An 18,375-nucleotide genomic window follows, 5' to 3' on the forward strand; every position below is an offset into this window, starting at 1 on the left:
AAAAACCAATACAGAAGCTGCAGTCTCAAGAGTAAAGATGTTTAAAAACTATGCTGCTTAAAAAAATAAAACAATCTATTTAAACAGATCTAAATTAACTAAAAGTGCAAACTTGCAGGGAGGGAAGCTCACCTCCGACTATGCACTGGGCTGTCCACACCACTCTCTGTAGTGCTTTCTGTTGAAGAACACTGCAGCTTCCATACCATACGATGATTCCAGCCATCAGGATGCTCTCGATGGTGCAGTTGTAGAAAGAACCCGGGATACGGGGGCTGACCCTGAACCTTTTTAGGCACCGTAAGCAGTACAGACGTTGTTGTGCCTTTTTCACCACATGGCGTGGTGTGAGTGTCCCACTTAAAGTCGTCATCAATGTGTGTGCTAAGGAATTGCACACACTACTGCAACTCCATCTATGTAGATTGGCACGTGCTCCCACCTCGGCCTCCTGAAGTCCACAATTAGCTCCTTGGTCTTTCCAGCGTTGAGAGCGAGGTTGTTCTCCCGGCACCATATCAGAATCAGAATCAGAATCGGCTTTACTGTCACATCACAGGTTTACAGAGGTAAAAAAAGTGGGTGAAATCCGTTTTTGTTATTTACATTGAAGAAAAGAAAGGGAAGAAGAAGAGGGGGGGGGCAAGGGGGAAGAGAGATCAATCAAAGAAAACAAACAAATTATCTACATGTTTACACATAGTACCTGAGGTAAGATATAAAGGTGCGTGAGCATAGCATCAGATGTATACTGTACGACGTGATATTACCATAGCGCCAGTCTATTGACCTCATCTCTATAGGCCGTCTCACTGGCGTCGGTGGTCATCCCCATGAGTGTAGTGTCATCGGCGTACTTAATGATGACATTGCAGCCGTGCATGGTCATACAGTCATGTGTGTACAGGGAGTACAGGAGGGGACTAAACACACAGCCCTGGGGTGCACCGTCATTGCTACAATGAGTTGTTGGCTTGAAAATCAGCAAGTGACACCATTGTGCAATTAAAGCCTGATTTAGACTTCTGAAAGCTCACAACGCGTCACGATCTGCTTGTAGATCTGCTATTTTCACTATTTATCGTACAATGGGCATAGTTAACCTACCCTATTGTTGGTTGACTAATGTTTACGGTGCTTCCTCTGACCTTGCACTTTGTAATTCACTCTGAAAAAGAGCATCTTCTAAATGCCTAAAATGTAATTGTAATGGCTGGGCATAATCAACAGGGTAAAGTATGAATCAAGCCTAAAGCCTTGACAAGAAGAACACATTTCCAGCTCTTCTCACTGTGCTGTTGGTATTTGATTTAATGAAGGAAGAGAGAGCAGTCAAATTGCTGCACTTTTGCGTTTTAGGACTGATTGAAACTCATTAGTGATTAGTGTTCCTTTTCATTCTCTGAAGATACAATTAGTGAGATGTGTGTGTAAATCCTGAGAGCCTCGCGCATAGATGCAGAGCGACCAAATGGTGCTTTCTTCTTCCCCTGCTGGAGTGCAGGAAGTCCCTAAGACGCTTGTCTGACATTCGCTAACACTGTTCCACTCAGAGAAGAAATTCTAATTAGAATACAATTAGTTATGTGCTGAGTGGAAAGAAAAAGAAGATAATGAACAAAAATGATTTCAGTGGTTTTTTTTCCCATTAGAAAAATAAGTCATCCATTCAACTGGTTTAAAGAACATTTTATTTGTGATTAATTTAAGATGTCCACTCAGTTGAAAAATTATTTCTTTACAAATGAGGATTTGATAACCAAAATACCCCTGTCACTACTTCTCTCCTATTTGTCAGCTATTGGGAGAACAACCAGCACCCATTATCTTACTGGTTTACTCTGTTCCCTGCCAGGGGGAAATGATTTAAATGAGCCCTTTTTATATCTCTGGTCACTGTACTGTATCCATGGATCCACAAACCATATCTCTCTTCGTCTGAGTGAATAGATGTCCATTCTAGGCAGTATTAGAACATGCATTTAAATCTAACAGTGGAGTTTCAGCTTTAAAAAAAAACCCATTCATCCTGGAGGCTTTGTTTTTGGTCTTAGCTCATCATTGGTCTTAGCTCATCATCAATTCTTCTGAAACAAAGCTGCCTCTGGGTCAATAATGAGCTAGACAGACCGTAATGTCGCACGTGACAGGAAGGGTTAAGGGTCAGAGTGTGTGTGTGTGTGTGTGTGTGTGTGTGTGCGTGCGTGCGTGCGTGCGTGCGTGTGTGCGTGCGTGCGTGCGTGCGTGCGTGCGTGCGTGCGTGCGTGCGTGCGTGCGTGCGTGCGTGCGTGCGTGCGTGCGTGCGTGCGTGCGTGCGTGTCAGAGTAATAAATACAGGGGTCTATGTTCAACTGGCTAGCACATTGAACACTGATTGCCTTGTGACAGAGCATATGATTAGTGTATTGACACGCGCTATATAATGAAACAGGCAGCGCCCAAAGCAGGGATCCCACTGTGTGGCTCAACACCACCTCGCAGTTCCCTCTCCTCCATCGATGTTGTCAATTAACACCTGCTGATTAGAATATAAAGGTGCATTCATACCAGTAGTCTTTTTACCCAGTCCAGGGCCAGGCACATGGGACCTCCTCAACCTGCCTCCACCTTCCCTCCTGGATGCTCAGTTTGCTGATCCTTATGTACTGTAGATCGATCTGTCTGTCTGTCTGTCTGTCTGTCTGTCTGTCTGTCTGTCTGTCTGTCTGTCTGTCTGTCTGTCTGTCTGTCTGTCTGTCTGTCTGTCTGTCTGTCTGTCTGTCAGCAGCAGAGTAGACCTGCCTGAAGATCAGAAACCTTTAATATATCCCTTGGCCAAGGGGGTATTCCCCTTTGGATGAGTGAGAGATGTCTGGTGTTCCGTGCCGGAGACTGCAATTCAAGTTCAGGTGGTTACATTTGCGTAAACAGAATGAGGGATTGCTTTTCGCTTTGCATCGTACACAAAGACAGGAAGATATATCATTATCTCTGTTTAGACTATTTAGATAAATGCTATTTGCAGCATGTTATGTTTACTTGTTGAGAGAGGCTAAGCACTCTATGTTATTTAGATAGAAGTCAGGTTTTATGTCTACTTGCTAGTTTCTTTGTAGCACATACTTATCTTGTTAGCACTCTCCTCAACCACTTAACCACTTTCAACCTCACGTCGTTATTGTGGGCATTTCATTATAGGAAAATATTTTCAAACACACTATTTGAAAATAATGCAAAAGAAACTTGCGACATGTTGTGACGTGAGCTTGTATTGTGCTATTTTCGCAATTTTTCATATGGAGGAATTATATGGGGTTAAAATGGCTAACTTGGCCCGGACCGTGACCTGGCGGTCCGGGCACCTAGGCTCTAAAGTAACCTGACAGTGCATCGCGGGTTCGAGTCCCGTTCCCGACGATCTTTACTGCATGTCTCTCCCCATCTCTCTCTCCCTGTTTCCTGTCCATCTCTAGCCTGGTAAACCCTCCCTCCGGAAATCTCATTTCTATTTGATTCCAGGAGTGAGTCTGGCCTGATCGCCCATTCTGCAATATTGGCTGCAGGCTGGAGTTGGGCGGGAGTAATACCGTTGACTGACAACCCCTTCAGCCAATGATAATTTTTCCCCTTCAGCCAATCAGCAGTTCACCAGTCTAATGTGACGCAACGGGACTTTTGAGACAGCCATGCCCAAAATGGGTTGCCTTATTCGGATACATGGGTGTCACTGCCCACCCCTACCGGTTCTCTAAATTTTTATTTTTAAATAGGCTTTGTCATGATTAATTGACCACATATATGAAGTTAAACAACTAAATTCTATCCAAACGATATATTATAAGTAAATTCCGTGCCTCAAAATAGAAGTTAGAGAGCTTTTTGAAGTAAAAAAATAGCGGAGAATATAGCGGACAAGAAAAAGATGGCTGCCGTTCGTGTTTTGGGCTCACTCGAACTCGCCACCTGATTGGCCAACTGTCGCTGTCAATCACAGAACGATGTGCGACGACGCTGATAGGCTCGGTTAGCTGGTAATTCCACTAGAAACCCCCACAATGGGCTATCAGGCCAGACTCACTCCTGGAATCAAATAGAAATGAGATTTCCGGAGGGAGGGTTTACCAGGCTAGTCCATCTCCACTTTCCACTATAAATAAAGGAAGAAAAGGCCCCAAAAATATCTTTAAATAAAAATAATGGCTTACTTACCCTGCTGTTGGTTGACTAATACTTACGGTGCTTCCTCCAACAATTATTTTCCTTTCGACTGTTCCCTTCAGGTAGCCTGGTAAACCCTCCCTCCGGAAATCTCATTTCCATTTGATTTCAGAAGTGAGTCTGGCCTGATCGCCCATTCTGCAATATTGGCTGTGGGCTGGAGTTGGGCGGGAGTAATACTGTTGACTGACAACCCCTTCAGCCAATGATCGTTTTTCCCCTTCCGCGACTAATGTGACGCAACGGGACTTTTGAGATGGCCATGCCCAAAATAGGTTCCCTTATTCGGATACATAGGTGTCACTGCCCGCCCCTGCCGGTTCTCTGAAATTTTATTTTTAAATAGGCTCTGTCATGATTAATTGACCACATATATGAAGTTAAACAACTAAATTCTATCCAAACGATATCTTATAAGTAAATTACGCGCCTCAAAAAAGAAGTTTGAGAGCGTTTTATAAACGAAAGTAAGAAGTGAAGGCACTCGCACAAACAACAATGGCTGCCGTTCGTCTTTTGTCGGCTGCACTCAGGCTGCACTCGGCTTCATTCGGGCTCACTCGAACTCGCCACCTGATTGGCCAACTGTCGCTGTCAATCACAGAACGATGAGTGACGATGCTGATAGGCTCGGTTTTTTGGTAATGCGCTAGAAACGCCCATACAAGCCATCAGGCCAGACTCACTTCTGAAATCAAATGGAAATGAGATTTCCGGAGGGAGGGTTTACCAGGCTACCCTTCAGGGGTCACCACAGCGAATCATCTGCCTCCATCTCACCCTATCCTCTGCCTCCTCCTCTCTCACACCAACCAACTTCATGTCCTCTTCCTCTATTCCATATATCTCCTCTTGGTCTTAACCCATTAAAACCGGGAAAGCATCTGTGTCATTTTAAAAAAAAATCGTTGGCTATTACAAAATAGCTGATATATAGTGAAAGTGTGCAAACTACTGATTTAGAAGGCATTTGTAGAATCGGCCTCAGGTACAAGGCCTAAAATGGCAAAAACAAAAATCACAATATCTAAACAATCAACAGGGGGAAACAAAACACAAAGGGAGGGGGGAGGAGTAGAAGAGGTAGTGCACGGTAGGGGTGGCACGCGGTTTAACTTGGTAGGACATAGGACGACAGGCAGGGGCAGGGCTGACAGCTGTTTGTTGGAATACCGCCCTGGAGGAGAGTCGGAGGAAGTGGCTTTATGGCCAACGCAGCCCTGCAGCTGCTGGCCAGGTGAGTGTTTGCTGCAGTAATGACTGTGATTGTGGGGGAAAAGAGTTCTCCTGTAATTGTGGCTGCTGGGCCATTCATTTAGCTTGTGGTCTGCTGCACACTCAGCGCCACCACTTTTGTGCCACTCCACGCCACTCTCCGTGGCACCTATAGGCTGTCGTGGAAGTAACCATGGAAACAAGTCTTTAGCTTTGCAAAAAAAAAAACATGTTAGCCAATTTTCCGTTAAAAGTGGAGATCGGGGCAGGAAATTAAAAGAGGCCCTTTTTCTGTTCACTGGACCATAATTTAGATAAGGGACTGACAAGTGCATGCTCGGTGATGATGAGGCCAGCGTGTTCCCAAGAGAAAACAGCGATTTACTGCCTTGCGGTTGCCTGTTCCCATGACGGATAACACATGGTGGACGACTTACTGAAACCCATTGTCTTGTCTATATGAGAGTATTAAGCCGTGATTGTTTATGGAGTTTCTACGAGGAACTCCACCATCGAGCCCTTCCTGTTTGTTTGTAGAGGAGGAGGAGGAGTATGTTGCCAGGGGAGATCTGTGTGTGTGTGTGTGTGTGTGTGTGTGTGTGTGTGTGTGTGTGTGTGTGTGTGTGTGAGAGAGAGAGAGAGAGAGAGAGAGAGAGTGAGAGAGAGAGAGAGAGGGGGGCAGCCACCACACCCCACCACACCGCTGACCGCCTGCATTCACTCCAGTTAAGCCTAGTAACACAGAGAAGGGAGGTCCATCCCAGTGAAAAAAAACAGGTCAATGCTTGTGTTTGGCTGGACAGGCAGTGAGTGACAGCGTTGATTCTCTTGTCGGTGACGAAGTGGCAGGACTGATTAAATGCTGAGTGGAGGTTATCTGCAGAGCAGAGCGGCACTGGGCCGGGGCCGGCTTTGGATGTGGGATAAGGACACAACACAGGATGCTAGCTAGCCGGCCTGGACACTAGCACAGACACTCATCCAGCAGGCATGCTTGGACTGATGTTGCACTCTGTCAGCATCAGGAGCACGAGGTCTGGACCTACAGAGGGACATATGGGTCACGCTACCATGGGAATCAAGTAAGTTGCTTTATGCAGGGTGGCAGAGAACGTCCAGTTCACAAGGGTTGCATGCATACAGTATGTGCATGTTTGCGATTCCACTCAAGAGCTCCAGTGTTTTTATGTTTGTTTATCTCTCGCTCTCTCTCTCTCCCTCTCTTCCTGTCTCTGTGGCATGGCATGTGCAGTTGTGTGTTGGAGTCGAACTGTCTGCTCCCTGGAGGGCGAAAGGGTAATGGTTTTGTTGTCGAGCCACAGTGAGATGGATGCCCTCACCGAAAGGAGAGTGTGAGCAGAATGCTCATAGCACACATACTGTATAGAGAAATCATGGTTTGAAATGCAGCCATAGAGCCTTTCTGAGGTAGCAGGCTAGCAGCTATTCTGGAGCTGAAATGTTAATACTAACCTCTGTCTCCACCAAAAGCTTGACAGTGGGAATTGATTCATACACATTTCTTTTCCTCAAAGAATGTGTTGAATCTGAGCAACACATGCCTAAGGCAGAGGATGGATCAACAGAAGTGTTGAGTGGGTGGTGGTGAGTCTGTGCTTTGGTATTTGTCTCTTTGTTTACTGTGGGATAAAACACCAGCTGGTATTTTCCAGCCATAATCACGCTATCAGTTGGATGGGACTAATGGCTGGCTGGGATGAGCAGCGGTTTGCATAAGGCAACAACAGCTGAGGCCATGCATGGGGCTGCATGTAGTCAAGCCCAGGTGTGAGCAGCTATCCTGGACCTGTCAGGTGGCATCAGCACAGAGGTGTTGATGGAGATCCAGGCACCGCCTCTGGGATCTACAGCAGGGGACTTGTTTAAAGGGTCACACTTTTTGCCGTCTTTGTCCACCCTGAGCTCATAACGCCTTGCCTCTGTCTCACACCTGCAAGGCCATGCCTCCAGTCCAACACCCTGGCTTCACTGCCGATCATCTACCTTCTTATAAGCACTAAGCTAGTCCTTCATTGTGCGCTTACAACAGCCATACAGTATAGCCTAATTGCCGCTGTTCTATTGCATGTTTGCGCTCTTCACTTCAGCAATCATGCTAAAGAGTGTTTTTTTCATGCAGAACGAGAGTCCTTTCTACAGTGGAATCCCACCTGTTTGCATACATGCTTAAGTGCTGTAAGTGTGCTGTAAGCTGATGGTGGTGTGACCACGTTGTGCCCCCTTTAACATGGGAAAGAGGCACTGTTGTGGCAGACAGCAACGACTGGTAGTTGTGCCTGTCACCCCATATGTTAGGGAAAAAGTACTTGATAGAGGGCTGTTGGGGAGAGAACAACCAGAAGGTTCACACTGCAGTCTGGATGAGGGAAAACCCCCGTGTGGGGCACTGAATTGCTCTGTGTCCTCTCAAAGCCCTGAGTCAGGAAGTCTGTCTGGCCCACTCAAACAGCCGGGAGGGCTGAAGGGGCCGTTTGCCCCCAACTAACACAAAAGGTTTAATCGCTGACTCAAGTCTATGCACAGCACTCGCCCCTGGGCTCACAGCCTACTGAGCCCTGTAGAGAAAAGGGGGAAGAACTGCTGTCCACCCTGACAGATTCCTTTCACACATGGGGAAATGAGAGGATGTGGAGGACAGGTCCGTGCCCAGTGAGCTTGTCGCCTAACATAAAGGTATCTTTGTCTCTTGATTGCTGGTAATGGTGATCTGAAAGACCAGGTGGTGTGTATCAATAGTATGTGGGCTGGAAACGCTGTGTCCTCAGCATTTATCTGCCACATTACTAGCCCTGTTAGTCTGCCCACGGCAAGCCACCCCCATTCCCTGGGATAACATTACTGATAGTAGCCCACTGGAGTCCCCCAGGGCTCCATGATTGTGACATTACTGTTTAGTTATAGCACATCAGCAGAGGTAACATTCTCTAACCGTCGATTGTTGAATGGATTGTGCTGTGGGGGTTGAGGGATGCCTGCTAAAGCTCTTTAGGGTGTCTTTAGGGTGAAAGGTGGCATGCAAATGGGGTCTTTTATCATAGCAATTACAATTACTCTGGCCGTACTGTATTGTGTGTGTGAGGCACAGCGAGACAGGGCGGCTGGATTGAGAATAAGAGTTAATTGCGATAGCTAGTGGCATGGAATATGCACTGAAAATAATTTACGACCTATTGTCTCCAGGAGCAGAGCAGAGACCTGCTCCCTTGAGCTCACTGCCTTCTCTTTCTGCAGTCCAGAAACAAAAAGATGGCTCCTCTGGCTCACCTCTACATTATCTTGCTTCTCTGCTCGTTGCGGTGTCGGCCTGTTTTGGCCTCGTACATCACATGAATAACTAATAGCTGCTTAGTCCTAATCAGTGTTAGAGGGTTGATTTCCCCAAACACTAGCTCTTTATTTCCCAGTCTTGTTAGAGAAATGCACACAACATCCTGATCCTTCTGACTGTCAGTGGTATAGAACCGGCTTTTACTGATTGAACTCAAATTACCACTGAGGATAGCGTCATTGTCAAAGCAGGCGGTTAAGCTCTCACCTCATCACCCACAGACTGAATAGCTCAACCACTGTGGCACCAAACTATTTAACTTTACTTTTCCTCTTGGTTAGCTTGATTCCCAGGGAGGAGTTCAGTTCAATCAACTGAAAGACGGGTTGCTCAAGCTCTATCTCCATACGCCTACACTGACTTTGCTTCAGTGATGTTCAATAGGCCCTCTGTTGTGATGCAGACTTCCTTCCTGTTCTCGCTAATTATTGACTGTAAGTATTCAGCATAGCCATCTATTCACAGGATCAAAACAACAATGTCAGTGAGGTTTTATCCCCTATTTGTTTTTGTTACTGTGTACTGGTTATCATCTAGAGATTCTAGAACTTAGAGGATTAGCCTATGGCCAGTAATCAGTTCATGACCCAGTCTGTGAAAGCTACAGCCTGTGTAGCTGTGCTGTGCAAAGAAATCCCATTATCCCCTCAGACTATGTGGCTGACTTGTGTGTTGGTATCGGTCTTGGCTTTTGTCTTTGTTTACACAGTAGGATATGACAGTGTGCAGTTATTACTTTCCTCTATTTCATGTGTATCTGTCAAGCACTTATTGATCGGTGTTACTTGATCATGTCACTGATTCTAGTCCCAAATTCTCCTACTGTGGTCATCTCACTTATAATGCAACTCATTTACCATTGGACTTGGATCCATCTCTTTTTCCTGGGGTCATCTATTGACTTGGATATAGATGGCAGATTAAGGAACACATGTTAGAATTCCCCTCCCCCTTTGCGTTCTGTCTCTCCGGACGGGCCCGCTGATTAATCACCCCCAAATGTTCCCCACAGCCTGCGGGCCTGTTTGTTGTGATAGCCTCAGCGTGGGGAAGTGCAAATAAATAATCGCTAGGTGTCTCACTCTGGCAGGCAGTGATTAATGAAGGAGAGGCACACGTGCTCTCTTAACCTCCGTCTTTCACTGTCTTTCACGCTCTCTCTCTCTTTCATCCACAATCATCACACTCTCAAACTACTCCCCTTCCATGGGGCGGATATCTTGTTATGACTTAATCTGAGAGCATACTGTATGATTGTGAAGGAATCTCGTGTTAATAAAGCCCCCACACTCCGGCTCACCTGTATTAAATATCCTGCCTCCATTGTGTGCTGAACTGATCGCTGAGGCAGGATGTGTCATGGAGTCAGAGATGACTTGATGCGGGTGATGATAGTACTTTTCTGAGGCGACATGCAGAGCTTTTCTAAGGGAAGATGTGGGTTGTATGTCGGGTGAATATGAGTTCAGCACGTGTTTGGAGAAGCTGAGGTGTTTTTTCAGAATTTTCTGTGTGGCCTTAGAGACGAGAACGAAGCAGCTCGATACCTGGAGCAGCATCGACGGAATGAAAGTGTTCTGGAAGAGATGAAAGTAGCTGTTAATCTTTGTCAGCCGTATCAGGGGTGTGGAGGAGGCTGCAGCCCGGAGAGCAGCGAGGAACACGTCTTCATTATCATCTGTCACATATCAAGTCAGAGGAAAAGTGAATTTTCTCACCAAGACTGTATTTCGCAGCCCGCCTTGAACCAGTTTTGACTTGATAGCAGTTATTTTTCGCCTCCAAGGCTGCCGTGCTGTGGATTTTGTAAGCCTCTTGTAAATAAGTTGTCAATTTGTAGAGATTTCGTACAAAGACCTTTTGACTCCCTTGTGAGGATTTCTAGTCCTTTTCTTTTAGGCCCCTAAATTGGCCCCTTTATCTCATTGACTGACAAATAGGGTCCTATAGCGCTAAAGCCCTGTGCATGGCTTACCTCTCCATGGCTTCATGGCTGAGAAGTAGAAGTCACACTAACAAGACATGTGTTTGTGAATCTATTTAGGAGGCAATTTAGGAAACAATAAAAATGAACTGCAAATTGAATTATAGCCCCTGACTTCTACCCCCAAATCCCCTCTTCGGGCTGTTCTAAGCCCTCCTTAAGCCCCTAGCTTGGCCGGAGGGGTTGGTGGCCTTTCAGCAGTGGATTGGGAGGTTAGTGGGGAGAAAGGAAGGTGCAATTTGGATCTCTGGGCGTGGAAACTACATGTGACACAATGTTGGCAATACAGGAAACACAAAGGGAAAGGAAGTCACAGTTACAGCAGGGAGGGGAGTTGTCACACATCCCTGTGGAAGCTACCGTAGCTGCCCCCAAATATATTCCCTCCTCTTTCATTAAGGGGTTAACCTTGGCATAAATACAGTGCACATTGTATGCAAAGTCCTCTGAGAATGGAGGGATTCTGTTGACGAATTCCTTTTTCCTTTTGATCTAATGTCAAAATGCTCCATAGAATTGAAAAAATAAATGCAAAATGTGTGCTTTAATTACCTTATATATACCATATATATGTGTGTGTGTGTATGTATGTGTGTGTTTTTTTTGCTAATTTTTTCATTTGTGCGTGCATAAAAGTTGATGAATGAATCTGCTGTAATTTGCAACACAAAACCATAATTTCTTGAATATTAATTAGTTTATCTTTTTTTCCTTTCTGTGTTGGCCCCAACTGTTCCATTTATTTTTGGCCGACTGGGGATTCCCATCTTGGCACTCTCTGGGAATAAAGCAATTCCAAGTTGACTGTGGCGTAGCCCACAACGATCATTTTTCTCAGTTTCTTTCTCAGGCAGAAAATGATTTACCTCCTATAGACAGTCCCTCACTGGCACAGAGCCAGCCCAGTGATCCTAGAGAGGACCACACTCACACCCCACTGCTCTCTCTCTCTCTCTCTCTCTCTCTCTCTCTCTCTCTCTCTCTCTCTCTCTCTCTCTCTCTCTCTCTCTCTCGCTCTCTCTCTTTCTCCCCCCCCTCATTCCCTATTTCTCTCCGTCTGTTTCTCCATTTCCTTTTTGCTTTGCATCCCTGGGGATTGTCTTCTTTTTTTCCATACTCGCCTTTACCTTTGCTCTGCCCTCATCCTCATTCTCCACGTCCTTCTCTCTCTCCCTCTCCTGCTTCTTTCTGGTGATCCCTTGCTTCTCTTTAGAGAGAATGCCCAAATCAACACAGATTGATTCAAAAGATTCTCGAGGAGACCATGACAGAACACATATACACATTTGCACAAAGATTGACAGTTCCTCCCTGTCCTCTTCACGAACGGTATTCTTTTTGGACTCCTGCTTATTTCTTTGAATCTTTGAACGTGTCTGTGACCAGCATTGTTGATGTGCATCTGTATGCACAAGACGACGGCTGCTTCCTGTACATTCATAGACTCTTTACATGAATGCATTTGGCCTTACCTAATTGGCCAGGGATTGGTGGAGTGAGGTGTGCAGCCTTGGGCTGTCAGCAGTCAGCACACAAATGATGTCCCATTTGGTATTCTGAGACATCCAAGGTCAGACACCGACGTGTGCACAAACAAAAGGCCTGTTGGACACCTTGTTTGAACAAAGAGTCTTTGTAAATAAAAGAAATAAATATATTAAAAGGGCCACTGCATGCGGAACATGCTTTGCAGGATATTTGGTCAGGAAGCAAGGCTTTACATTCATTGCTGTCTGGTTTAGCTGCATGGGATCATTTATCTATTTCTGAGGATTTATAGAAAGTCTATAAATCCTAGCCTAGAGGTATTTGGCCACTTCCTGCAGCACGCTGCAGTGTAAAAGCAGCCCAGGAGAGAGGAGCGCTCCCTTCAGACTACTATTAAAACAGTTAGCGGGGAGGAAGCAGGCAGGCGGCACAGACATTCAAACGCTTCATATTGATAGCATTCGACTGTCTGTCAGATAAGACATTTTTTCCATTTTATTGTGTTTTTGGGCTGCGGAAAGAGAAGAGAATTGCATTTCTCATAATCACTGGAGGTATCTGGGTTTTGGGTTTTGCCCTTATCTCAGTGTGTATGCTAAGATAAGGATAAAGGGATACCAAAATGAATAAAACAGCATTGGCGGCTTTTGTTTCCTGCATGTTTTAATTCAACCAGAGTCATGTAGGGAGTGCGTGTCTGACTACAATTAACTTCTAGATGAACATCTTTCCTAGATTTATCATAGCATCTGGGTTTTGCAGCTTCAGGCATAACTTGTTTTGAGTACTGTAGGATAAGGCAGAGGAAATGAGGAAGAAAAAAAAAGTAAATGAATGTTTATCCCAGTGGTCTTTTGATTGTGGGGAGCTGCATTTTGAGAGAACAGACCAGGCCCTTTGCCAGATTAAACCTTAAGCTTGATTTATACTTTAGTACAATCTACAATCTACAAGCTTGCATGTCTTAGAGCTCACAATGCGTTGTGAGCTTGTAGATCTGCTTTTTTTGCTAATGGAGTCACGGATAATCTTGGCTGGTTTCTCCCCACCGTTTCGAGATTTGCATTCACCATTCTCTCCCTTATAGTCCCCCTGTGCACCCTACAGACCCCATAACACCCCACCATGGGCGCCAGGTAACCCTATCCCATTCCAAAGTGCACGCACACATTTCACCTCACATCCCTCTGGTTATTTCAAGAGCCCACTCACTCTGACCCCTGTGCTCCCCTCCACATGTGTTGACTGTAGGGGTAATGCATACATTTATATATTGTGGACCATACGTCAGGGGCGTGCTGTCACTCACAGGAAGCTGCTCGGATTCATTAGAGATTAGAAGGGTGCTCTGACCCAACTGAGTTACAGCTACCAGGATTGACTGTGAGAAAAAAGCTCTTTATGGCATAGGAGTGTTTTCCTCCTGCTTAATGATCAGCACCCTGACCTTGCTAGTAAATCTCTGGGTGGGGCCCTCTGCTGTTTGGCATTATAGTATGACATCATCTCCCCTTGAGTGTGTGCACCATATGAATATGCATGTTGTTCATCGCGGGTGCTTAATCACCACTGGGGCTTAGCAGCGACTGGGTCAGGATGGAGGTGACTTGAGACCATGACCATCAATGCCAGTGTGGATATGCAGAGCTGGAGGAGTGTTATCCTGTCTATCTGGAGATGGCCCACTTTCCTCGTTCTGCTGCCTATACTAACCTTCTCTTAGAGTTGACATTGCTCAGATTATTCTTTTTGTTTTGCACCTTTGGTGGAGTGGGATGTCTGCCTGTGTCAAGGGCGGCCCATCAATAAGACAGTGTGTCCAGACAGAGTTTAGCTCTGGGGAGGTTTCCATCGATTATCTCTTGACTCAAAAACGTACCTCTCGTGATTGACCAAACACACGCTCAACACAATCAATCACGCACACCTGCTGAAATGGCATTTCTGCCTCTGCAATGATTCCAGCACGACAACATGGCTTTAACTACTGTTTATCCATTGTTTCAGTCATTCTAAACCATTTCAATCCACCTGTACTCGCCTACTGAGAACAGGATCAACTCAGCATGGCTCCGACAGCAAGCGAGCCCTCCTCATTGTGCAGTAGTGGTTATTAGTGTGTAGTATTGAGGCTGGCTCCCCAGCATTCCCATCTCCTTTCATAGAGGCTTCATGCTGGTCTGCTAATCAGCAGCAGAGGGAGGTAGACTCACTGTGGGGGGGATGAAGCGGTGTGATATCAGACCCAGTGATCTGATCCGGCGTGAATGGCCAGAGCAGCCTTATCTTGTCTGTGGAGAAAAAAGGGGAATCAGAGAAAGGAAATGTCAAGGATAGTAAATGTGGCCAACATGATAATTAGCCCCAGAAAGGGGCTAAGCTAAAGAGGCATGGAGCTGGCCTCAGGAACAGAGACAAATTTGCACAAACAAGCTAATGGGTGCGCCAGCTAATGACTCCCTGAGCCAGTGGAATTTCTCTTGCTAATTTGACAAAGGCTGAAAAGGGAGCTGCAGCGATTATTGACAGCAGGCCAAACGGAACCTTTGAAAGCAGCACGCAGCCCCCCCCTCCCCACTCTCTCTGCCCCCCTCTCCATTCCCTGTCACACCCCCGTCAATGAGCGCCGAATCTAGATGTCCTTTCTGTCTTTAACAAAAGCTGCAGGAGCGCATTTATTCTCTAATGGCATTCTTGGTTTTGCATCCATCTTACCTCGGCTCATTTATATATATTACAATCATTATCTGTCCTTAAAGTCTGCGGGGAGGTAGACAGTGATGGAGCTGAGAGGCCGCTAGGACAGTTCCATCCCAGGATGCTCCCTATTCTTGCTTCATTTTGATGTACAACACTTGAAACCGCACTGTGAATGCCAACAATGGGCAACCAGACTAATGGCTGAGTCGCCATTGTCAGGGTGAGCGGCGTGTACATTAGTAGTTTCCTCCATGCGCCTATTGATTGCTGCCCACCTTGCTCTGAAGGTTGTTATAGTACATTAGGTGGCAAAGCCTGCGAGAGGTCCCTGCTCTTTGAAATAACACCTCCATGTGCAATCAGACACACTGCAGAATAAGCAAACATGTGCTATGCCGTGACCAAGAACAGAGTTAAAGGTTATGTGATATATCAAACGATTTCATTACTAGAGGAACATAAATAGGTGGCGCTGGGGTTTTCGCCTCTGAATTCAGCCGAGTTCATATCTGGGGCAGTATGTCAGGAGCGAGAGAGTTTGTGTTAAATGTACTGTACTTTCATCTCACAAATCTCACACACCCACTCTGTCTCCCTTCATGTTGTAGTAGGCTGTCTGCAGCAGAGGCAGCGGTCTTTCAAACAGGGCCAGCGTGGTCGGGGGCAGCGAGGGCTTACTGGTAAATTGGCAGCCCAGGGAATCCAGGATACTCTCATCCCGATGTTCGCTCGCCCACTCACATGCATTCATTCCCCTCTTTACCCTTGACCAGTGACTGAGTGCCCTCTCTCTCTCTCTCTCTCTCTCTCTCTCTCTCTCTCTCTCTCTCTCTCTCTCTGTACAGCCAGCATAAATCTGCCTCTCAGTGATGTCGTCTGTTCATTGTTTGTCCTCTTTCTCTCTCTCTCTCTCTCTCTCTCTCTTAGCTTTCTCTATCTAGTCGAAGCATTGCTCATTTAGCCAATCTGTCTTTGTGCACTTAAGTATACCGTCCTTATCTACATGTCACTGCTTATGATTAATAACACGCTCATTCATCAGGCTAATTACATCCTTAAACAAAGACAAAAACCAAATACAAATCTGCACATGCATGCGTACCCTACTGTACACATACACTGACACTCATACCACACACGCACGCACGCCTGCATGCACGCACACGCGCGCGCAGCGCGCGCACACACACACACACACACACACACACACACACACACACACACACACACACACACACACACACACACACACACACACACACACACACACACACACACACACACACACACACACACACACACACACACACACACGTACTGTAGGCATACTAACCTAATCTGTTTGATGTCTGGGACACTGAAAGAAAAGACAACTCCTTTATACATAAAGTATTCATGTGACGTGTGGTGGGGTGCACGTGTGTGTGTGTGTGTGTGTACTGTATGTGCACGCATACTGTATGAGGCAGAGTGCATGTGTGTGTGTGTGTGTGTAGAGAGAGAGCACTCACACATCACGCCCGCGAGCAGCCTGCAATTGAGCGCTGACACCTCGTCTGGCTGTCGGAGGCGAAAGGGGCTGGGCTGTGAGAGAGAGAGAGAGAGAGAGAGAGAGAGGGAGGGAGAGAATGCATGTGAGGGAGAAAGGCAGGGAAAGAGAGAGAGCAAGAGAGAGACGGCAGGACAGCTGCCAGCATTTCTCCGACAGCGGGAGCAGGAGAGAGAGGCGGAACGGGAGCAGGAATTCTCCTCATTCCCAGCACCCCCTCCAACCACCTCTACCATCCATCCATCCATCCACCCCAGAAAGCTTCCAGCTCCAGCAGGCTCACTAGTGCCTCTGTCCACCTCCTGGAACCAGCGGCGGGAAGCAGCAGAGACTATAGCGGAAGGACCCGGACATCAGGACCTGCGATACGAAAACACACAGCAGAGACACCCCACAGTGGATTAACCATGCAGCTTTCTGGATGAATGTGAGCTTTGACTGAAAGGAATCAGAATTACGAACGATGGTGTTTGAGAATGGACGTACGGCTTCAGGATTTTTCGTTTTGTTTAGCTTTTTTGCTTTGCTTTGCTTTTCTTTTTTGGCATCCCTGAACTGAGAGTGAACTTTAGTTATTGAGGAGGCGTGGACTGGGAGAGACACGCCGCCGTGGAGTGCCGTGAAGAGGGGAGGTACCCACTTCCTGCGCTCGCCTCTGCATGCTCTTCACCTCATTCCTCCTCCCCTGAGAACCTGTCTGCACCGCCTGGACTGGGAGACCCTCCCACCTACGCCTCCCTACTGCAACCCCACCCCCCCTTAACCCTTCTCTCTCTCTAGTCCTCCAGGGGTACCCTCCGCCTCACCTCACCCCACCCCACCCCACCTGGTGCTCGCTCCCCTGGGTTACCATGACTCCTGGCCCCCCTCCTCCTTCTCCTCCTCCTCCCCCTTACGTCGCCCCACCGGCTTCTTCTTACAAACCACTGTGAAATCAAGTGGAACCCTCCATGATTGCGATCGGAGTAGTAAAGAGGACCCCCCCGCGCCCCCACTAGCTAGCGTGCGGCTGCCGCCTTGCTCTCCTCTGCTCTCCTCTCCTCCCCCTCCAACACCTCTGCCGGCGTGTCGAATGAGCAAGTAATGGAGAACACCAGAAACACAGACCTGGACCCCAAAGTTGAACTCCGTCAGTTGTGTGTTTTTTGACTATGACCGATAACTAGATAATGGATTGGAAAGAGCTGTAAGTACTCTCTCTATATCTCTCTCTCTCTCTTTCTCTCCCTCTCTCTGCTGTTGTAGTGTTTCCACTCCTAGTGCATGCTTGTAAAATTAGTATTTGGTGTAGCTTTGCTCGAGCTCATCGCTGCACATAATGCATAATTACATGACAAGTGTATTACAGAGTTGATACTGCACGTGCACTGCTGCAGCACTGAACACTCCTGCGTTACTCGACAGCATGAACTCAGCAACGCAGCGTCTCTGGGATTGTTTGTACCAAGTTGCGTAGTTAAACAGCTTCATTAGCATGGAGATTGCGACCGAACAGGTGGGCAAGCTGTTGTGGGCGACGAAATCTGAGCCTCTCCTCCTTGCCTATTTTCCACTGGCTGATCAGATAGATGCTCTTCTGTAAAAAAAAAAGACACTGATGGAGAGAGAGAGAGAGAGGGGGAGAGAGAGAGAGAGAGAGAGAGAGAGAGAGAGAGAGAGAGAGAGAGAGAGAGAGAGAGAGAGAGAGAGAGAGAGAGAGAGAATGGTGGTGGTGAAAACAATTATTTTCCCAATTAATGTGTGCAGTAGTACCTGCTGTTTGTGAGCAGTTGAGTGGTGTCTGTCGGAACAACATATCATCATACAGCATCCCTTCTCTCTCTCTCGCGCTCTCTCTCTCTCTCTCTCTCTCTCTCTCTCTATCTCTCTCTCTCTCTCTCTCTCTCTCTCATT

The 18,375-nt window shown here is 46.7% G+C and overlaps 1 protein-coding gene across 3 annotated transcripts in view; it reads left to right on the top strand.

Annotated features, from left to right (window-relative positions):
- The window catches only part of kif26ab (kinesin family member 26Ab), an 83,497-nt gene that overhangs the window by 43,416 nt on the left and 21,706 nt on the right, over positions 1 to 18,375 (top strand). Inside the window, exon 1 of one of the 3 annotated variants that reach the window (XM_080414778.1) lies at positions 6,215 to 6,494. The exons of 1 other annotated variant lie outside the window; for it this stretch is intronic. In XM_080414778.1, the coding sequence (XP_080270904.1) occupies positions 6,403 to 6,494 (92 nt within the window). In that variant the 5' untranslated portion in view covers positions 6,215 to 6,402. Of the gene's footprint in view, positions 1 to 6,214; positions 6,495 to 16,746; positions 17,669 to 18,375 lie in introns of those variants that run through there. One more of the 3 variants, XM_080414779.1, reaches the window with a different exon arrangement.

The sequence above is a fragment of the Gymnoscopelus braueri genome (genome assembly GCF_963280865.1).
Source record: "Gymnoscopelus braueri genome assembly, chromosome: 19".
NCBI classification, from domain to species: Eukaryota; Metazoa; Chordata; class Actinopteri; order Myctophiformes; family Myctophidae; genus Gymnoscopelus; species Gymnoscopelus braueri.